The 7,262-nt window shown below is 35.6% G+C and overlaps 1 protein-coding gene across 1 annotated transcript; it reads left to right on the top strand.

Moving 5' to 3' along the window:
• Positions 1-2,239: 2,239 nt before the first annotated feature.
• Positions 2,240-6,980, top strand: LOC133311293 (GDP-mannose transporter GONST1-like). Its single transcript, XM_061512320.1, has 8 exons — positions 2,240-2,946; positions 3,043-3,182; positions 3,873-4,002; positions 4,590-4,688; positions 5,545-5,699; positions 5,940-6,056; positions 6,302-6,399; positions 6,530-6,980. Exons 1-8 carry the CDS (start codon positions 2,728-2,730, stop codon positions 6,586-6,588), a joined length of 1,017 nt encoding a protein of 338 aa, XP_061368304.1. The 5' UTR covers positions 2,240-2,727; the 3' UTR covers positions 6,589-6,980.
• The last annotated feature ends 282 nt before the right edge of the window (positions 6,981-7,262 follow it).

The following is a 7,262-nucleotide window of genomic DNA, read 5'->3' on the forward strand; positions in this document are numbered from 1 at the left end:
CATTTTTACCGATTAAAATTTAATCTTTTATGAAAATGAATTATAAAATACACATGCTAGATTCATACCATAATCCTAGAACCCTAGGTGCCACATTTCAAGAAGCAAAACTAATTACATGAATAGTGAAACTAGATTCACATACCAATGTACAGCCGGCGCTCTGATACCAATTGAAGGAAAACTTAGATTTATGCGGAAGCGGTTTAGGACCTAGTACATTGGTATGCTTACCGAATCATCCTTGTTTCACAATTACCTCTCGGTGCGCAGGTCTCGTGTAGAATCTTCCCTTGTAGGATTCCTCTTCACGAACAGCTCACCTCAGCGCCGCAGCACGAACAACCTCCTTGAAGCTGGACTGTGGCAGATCTTCCAAACTATCTCTCGAGGAGGAAGGGGAAGTGTGTGGGCACTGATTAGATTCAGAGCTTGCCTCTTTCTCACAAAAAAGACCTTTGAGGCTGATGACTTAAGAGGTACTATTTATATGGGTTCCAAGAAACCCTAGCTCATTGGGCTCTAGGTTCCTTGGGCTCTTCTCATACTAATAACCCATTTGGGCTTTAGTAAAAGAGCAAACCCAACAGCTTTGGCCAACGCTGCATATTCCGCAAACCGGCGCTAGTTGGCGCCGTTGTGGCGCCAGTTGGCGCCACTTCCAAAACACTGCTGCAAAGTTCGTAAATTGGCACGGGTGTGCGCCAGTGTGCCGCCATTCTGCGCCATGTTGCTGGAATTTATACTGTGCTACACCCGTGTGGAGTCGCGTCAACAGGCATTTTATAATTTTGTAATTTTCACTTCTTTTACTTGTATAAACACAATCAATAGGTGAGAATTATCATTGACATAGAAAGAATTAATATAATTAGCAAATATGTATTTAAATTGCTCTTTTATGACTCAATTCTTATCAATTTCAACTTGAAAAACCACACTTGCCAGAGACACATCAGGAGGTTAGTCAACTATTATGGGGAAGAGCTAACCTAGTTTGCCTTGTTGTGATAAGACGCTTTGCAACTGCTGCCATGCAGCAGGGGTATTAGGGAAGGATCTCCAGGTTGACCATTTCGGTTGCCTGTGGGGCAAAAGGAAAGGTTCGCGCCCCAACATAGGATATTTTGATGTCTTACGTTGGGGAACCTGTTGCATGAAACAATGATCGCAACAATGGTAGGACTTAGATGACAAGTGGCTTTGACATTGGATCTGTGTTGTTGGGTTAGCTAGTTGGGCCGACCAGAACAGATAATTTAATTTAATTTTTAAGAGTGTTAGAAGATGGATTAGATGAAAAAAAAAACATAAGAGATAAATGATAAAATAATAACTGTAAGAGAATAAGTGATTGTAAGAGAAATTATAGTTTTTTTTTTTTAATAACTTTTCCCTTTATTATTTGATCGTTCAACCAAACCCTAACTGGTCATGACCCAACTGGTCCAGCATTACTATTGTATTCAAATAGAATAATATATTCACGGAGCTGGCTTATCCCATCCAGCATTACTATTACTCCTATTGAAAGGTATGCCATATCAATATCATGTAGTTCATGCGAAATCATGCTTATGATTTTTTTTTTTTTTTTTTTAGTTGAATCGTAACTGAAGCATTAGGAAAAAATCCACTTAATATAGAAAGCATTTGAAAATTTGGTTTGCGTTTTCAATTTTCATGTGCCACTATGTCAATGGATTCTCGCCGTTGATATTTGTGATATTCGATCAACAAATTTTGGATCTCCTTTTTTTGGGTCAAACATCTTATAAGTCTCAAGTAGCAACTAACCTTAGCATTTATTTTTTTATTTTTTTTTGGCACATGAACATTTTTTTCTTTGGTACATAACTAACCTTAGGATACGTGCTATATGTCAACTACAACATGCCAAGTTGCCTAATTTTCTGGTATGATTGCTAATGGAATAAAAAAACAAATTTTTTGCCCATTGATTTATTATACAATTGTCAAACGAAAATGGTTTTGTTGTTAACTTAATTAGAAACGCATTAATATTATAGTGTTTCCATGTTGGGCATAACACAAAAAGTTATTTAGATGGTTATCATTATTTTAAGCTAACCATAATTATACTTTAAGATATTGCTTTGAGTCTAATAGTAGTAATATCACCCGTGGAAATTGGGAAACAAATGAACTGAAATCAAAGGGTTATATGCTAGGAACTCAAATGAATACCATAAAGAAGCTTTTGACTTTTTGAGTATCCAATTCAAAGGTTATCTGAAACCAATAAACAGGGGTTCTTTTTTTTTTTTTTGGTAACAAGAGGGGTTCTTTACCATCCACAACAGTTCATGAGAATTGGGACAAGGAAAAAGCCGAAAAAATTCCACAAAAGTTTGTTAGCTTCTTCAAACGCAAAGAACTTTCCACTTTCAAATTCAGAACCCCTTTTATTCCTTCCGTACGCCAACGTTTCATTCATGACCTGAATTTTTTTTCTTAATTGTTTTTTTGACACCTTTTTTTATCTGATTCTCGGTAATAGGAGGATTACAGTTGTTACCCTTGATGGGTTCTTGTTATCGATAGTAAATATTGATGGGGTTGTGAAAAAGATTTTTCCTTTTCACGTTTCTCTCTAGTTTCTTTGTGCTTGTGGATCCTGAGTTCCATAGCTTGAACGCTGTGGAACTCTGTAGTTTGTTGCCTCTAATCACTGCAAGCAAGCTTCTTTTCTTGCTTTCTGTAAAAATGATGCCTTCTTCCAATGATGAACTTGACATGGAAAATGCCAAGTTGGACAAGAATAGAGAGAAGACTCCAAGAAATATCAGGGTAGTTAAAGTCCACAATCAAGCCTTATTGGCTGGACTTGCATATTGTCTTTCCTCATGTGGCATGATATTGGTTAACAAGTTTGTACTTTCCAGCTATGATTTTAATGCTGGGATATCCTTGATGTTGTACCAGGTAATTGATTGATTTCCTTAAAAAAAACTCTTTTCCCCTTTTACCTGTGGATGTAGAAGTTGCTTTTGCTGGATTCTGACAATTGTGTGGATGCAGAATTTCATTGCAGTGGTTATTGTTTCTGTGTTGAACCTTCTGGGTTTAGTTTCAACTGAACCACTAACATGGAGATTGATTAAAGTCTGGTTGCCTGTGAATGTTATATTTGTCGGAATGCTCTTTACAAGCATGTTTAGGTATGCAGTCCTCAACTTTGTGGCTATTGTAATGCTTTCCTTCTCTCTTTCCTTAGAATATATTGATCATCTTCCAAAGGGGATGGTGGCAGTTATTTTGTGACTGCTTTTCTACCCCTCAGTGTTTCATATGCTTCTAGTTTTTCAAATGCTAATAAGTTATAGTTACCACTTTTTTTTCTTACCACCTCTAACAACCACTTTGTTATGGTTGGATCAAAATCAAATCAATGGCTCTCATTTGATGCCATTTTGTAATGTTGATTTGATTTTGATCAAACAATATTAATATTAATTGTAAGACGTGGTAAGAAAAAAAAGTGGTAAGTATAACCTCCTCATTTTTATGTGTCTTTTCTAATAATTGTTCAATGTTAAGTGTGAAACTGCATTGCTTTTTTCTTTTTAAGAATATTTTCCGGAATGTGTTGTGAAAGATTCCTTTTATACGAGTAATCTGGTGTAATCATGAAATGGAAACATTATGCAGAATTCAGGGAAAAATTATTCTTATTTAGGGAGCGTGTCAAAGTTCAAAAGAATACTGACTTTTTATTGTCAAACATGTGATCTTGACATTTACTATCTGTGCGAGTGTCAGTTTCTGGACAGAATTGAAAATTGAGCATTTTGTTACTTTCTCTTGCTTGCTTGCATTATTTTGCTTATATCCATTTGTATTATGTGCAGTTTGAAATACATTAATGTAGCCATGGTGACAGTCCTGAAAAATGTTACTAATGTCATAACAGCCCTTGGTGAAATGTACTTGTTCAAGAAGCACCACGACAGCAGAGTCTGGGCTGCTCTGTTTCTAATGGTATGTTGAAGATCTTGACATATGAATCTCGCAATCCCTGGGTTTTTGGCTGTTTGAGACCCTGACTTTGATGTAGAATAATGGATTTTCATATTATACTTCTTCTAGTTCTGGTTTGTTGCTTACATCTCCTACAACCATCACTCTTGCCCATATAGTTTTAATGTAGTTGTCAAAGGATGTAGTCACTATGGTAAAGATGTTATTTGTCTTATCATAACAAAATGTTCATGCATTACTGATTAGGTCTTGCTGAGTCCTACTTCTAAGGAGATTTAAATGATGTCTAGAGTGGGGATGGTGTTTTAGGATGGTGACAAGGTTTACACAAAATTTGTAAGTCAAATTCAGTATAATGTAGTTGCTAGACTGTCACAGCTGATGTGTGGGATAATTTGCATTTAGAACTGGGTGGCTTGTCTGTTTTGATTCATACTTACTATAAACATCTTTTATTTTGTTGGACTCATATAACTGTTTACTGCTATGATTGTCTTGAAACTGTGCATCAGTTGTATACTTACTTTACTTAACATCATGAGTTTTTAAATAAGACAGGCTGAAGGAGTTTCCCTTTTCCCTTGCAGATCATTTCAGCAATAATTGGAGGGATAACTGATCTCTCTTTTAATGCCACTGGCTATGCTTGGCAGACACTAAACTGTTTCTTAACTGCATCATATTCTGTGAGTATTGATGTTTTGTGATGTTTCATTCTCTTTTAATTCCACTTTCCTTACCTTTCTATTACTGTCCAGATGCATTTCAAATGAAATTTCAACTGAATGCTGCAAAATGTAACTTTACAAAAAGTTTATGAATTTTTTTTTTCTGTTTGCAATGTTGTTTTGCATGTATATATAACTTTTCATCTGGGCATCAATATTGATAATATGATATCAATCCAGTATCATCATACACAACATTAATTCAATGGCGTCTTTGTCTTGCTAAAGTCTATAACTGTTTTTTTTTTTTTTTTTTTTTATCGTTGTAATGCTTTTTATGTTTTACTCTTTCAGCCCAATTTAATACTTCTGGTAGTTTCAACTATGACCCGAACACATGCCATAGATATTATCTGCTTGTATGCTGCTGTTGTTCTTATGGTTATAGTGTTTCCCTAGTTCCTAGGTCTCTCTGTGTGTGTGTGTGTGTGTGTGTTGATGGCTGCAATGCTTAGACATGGTTGAGTGAGAAAGTAAAATCAAATAAAGGAAAATTATGTGAATTGATATAGTTCCTTGGTGAATTGTTCAGTTTATTCAATCAAACTTTCTTTACTTAAAGGCAAGCCATTCTTCACCTATTCCTGATGAGAACAGATTCAATGCATTTTAGTTTGACATGTTACTTGCTTTGGAGGGGTTTCTAGATTCATAGTACTAAATTACTTTTGCACTTCTACACAGACGAGGTTTAATTTGGTTTTGGTTTAAAAGGATAATATACTATATATAATGTGCATATGTAGATAGCACCAAATTTTAGCTTTTAGTCAAGTTAGCTGATTAATTGGTTGTTTTCATTTTATTGTTGCAGCTGACCCTACGAAAGGTCATGGATACCGCAAAGCAAGTTACTAAATCTGGAAATTTAAATGAGTTTTCGATGGTCTTGTTGAATAACACCCTTTCTTTGCCTTTGGGAATTATCCTGATCATTGTTTTCAATGAGGTGGATTATCTCTTAAGCACGTGAGTATTAACCCACATGTAGTGAATGAAGTCAATATTATGTGAACTTTTGCTGTGTGTTTGTTTTTTATTATACAAATACACAGATCTAGAATCCACGGAAAGGTGTTTTTATGTGATAAATTGTTTATGTTATGTTAATGGCAGAAGTAAAAAGCTATTCACAAAATACAAAAAAAAAATATTCACTATTTTTTCCTTCTGCAGACCTTATTAAATATTATGTATTTTAATTGCCAGGCCACTTTTGAGATTGCCTAGCTTTTGGTTGGTGATGACATTCAGTGGAATTTTGGGTCTAGCCATCAGCTTCACATCCATGTGGTTTCTTCATCAGACAGGGGCTACAACCTACAGGTATGATCATAACTACCAATTGCTAAGGTTTCTAAAGTAGTTTTACATGTTATTGACTATAGCTGTGTGTGTGTATGTTTGCACTTTTCACCTCGGTTATAACATAAACTAATTGTGGATTATTGTTGGAACAATTGTTTTCATTAAATGTAGAATCTAGTCTTTAATGTCATGCTATATCAGAAAAGTGTCGCCATTTTAATTTCTTCTGGACATATCTAATCACACTAGTTTGCCACCTGCAGCCTTGTAGGTTCGCTGAATAAGATACCACTTTCGATTGCTGGCATCCTTCTCTTTAAAGTTCCTACTAGTTTGGAGAACTCCAGTAGCATTCTTTTTGGTTAGTTCTTTACATTCACTGATCTGAAAGTGGTGTTATTATTATTATCGTTATTGTTATTATAGAGTGTAAGAGCACAAGTTTGTAGTACATTTTGTTTGACCACTGAAGGAAGGGGTGCAATTTGTAGGTCTTCTGGCAGGAGTGTTTTTTGCTAGAGCCAAAATCCGGGAGAGATCTCAATCCTGAAAAGCAAGCAGTAAATGCCAATGTTTTAAAGCTATCTAGAAGGAACCTTTCCAATCTATGGAATTTGATTTCTTCATTCCAGGTCTGTGAGATGTCATCAGATAAAACTAACTCTTCTACCCTTTAAATATGCAATTTGGGTGAGCTACTACTTGGGGTTGGTTCATGATTACTTGCTTTCCTGAGGGAAAGTTTTTGGTCCACGTTTCATTTGGATATTCTCGGGGAGGAGGTGCTTGCATTGCATTGGGAGATAAATTTGCCACTAACCTTTTTTCTGTTGGATTCTGTATCATGTGACTTCATTGTCCCTATGTATCACATTACGATTTGTAATTCTTATGGAAATGGAAAAAAGTTGATCTTGCATTGGGGACATGGGTTAAACTTTCTCTCTGTTTTCTTTCTTTTTTCTATCTTAAGAAACTCATTTTTGGCTATTGTATACCCGCATCATGTGCTTCTCATAGTGTCGTCAAGCATAAGCTTTTTCTTTCCCAAAGGGCAAACTTGTGACTTGTGACGGTATGGGCGAAGGTCGGCTGCTGAAATGCTCGCCCTCTTCTTTTCCCTTGTTATATTGAGAATTATTTATTTTGTTATAGGGAAAAGTGTGTATCATTTTAAAGGATGTAAAGTTGTGTCATTTTAAGAAAGAGATAGATAAAGGAGAA

Source organism: Gastrolobium bilobum, unplaced genomic scaffold (genome assembly GCF_033153095.1).
Source record: "Gastrolobium bilobum isolate Gb01-03AN ecotype WA unplaced genomic scaffold, APGP_CSIRO_Gbil_v1 utg15862, whole genome shotgun sequence".
Classification (NCBI taxonomy): domain Eukaryota; kingdom Viridiplantae; phylum Streptophyta; class Magnoliopsida; order Fabales; family Fabaceae; genus Gastrolobium; species Gastrolobium bilobum.

Excerpts from the sequence above, each read along its gene's own strand:
- LOC133311293 (XM_061512320.1), top strand. The coding sequence starts at position 2,728 with ATGATGCCTTCTTCCAATGATGAACTTGACATGGAAAATGCCAAGTTG. Across the intron at positions 2,947-3,042 it reads TATCCTTGATGTTGTACCAG|AATTTCATTGCAGTGGTTAT; the intron begins GTAATTGATTGA and ends GTGTGGATGCAG. Across the intron at positions 4,003-4,589 it reads GGGCTGCTCTGTTTCTAATG|ATCATTTCAGCAATAATTGG; the intron begins GTATGTTGAAGA and ends TTTCCCTTGCAG.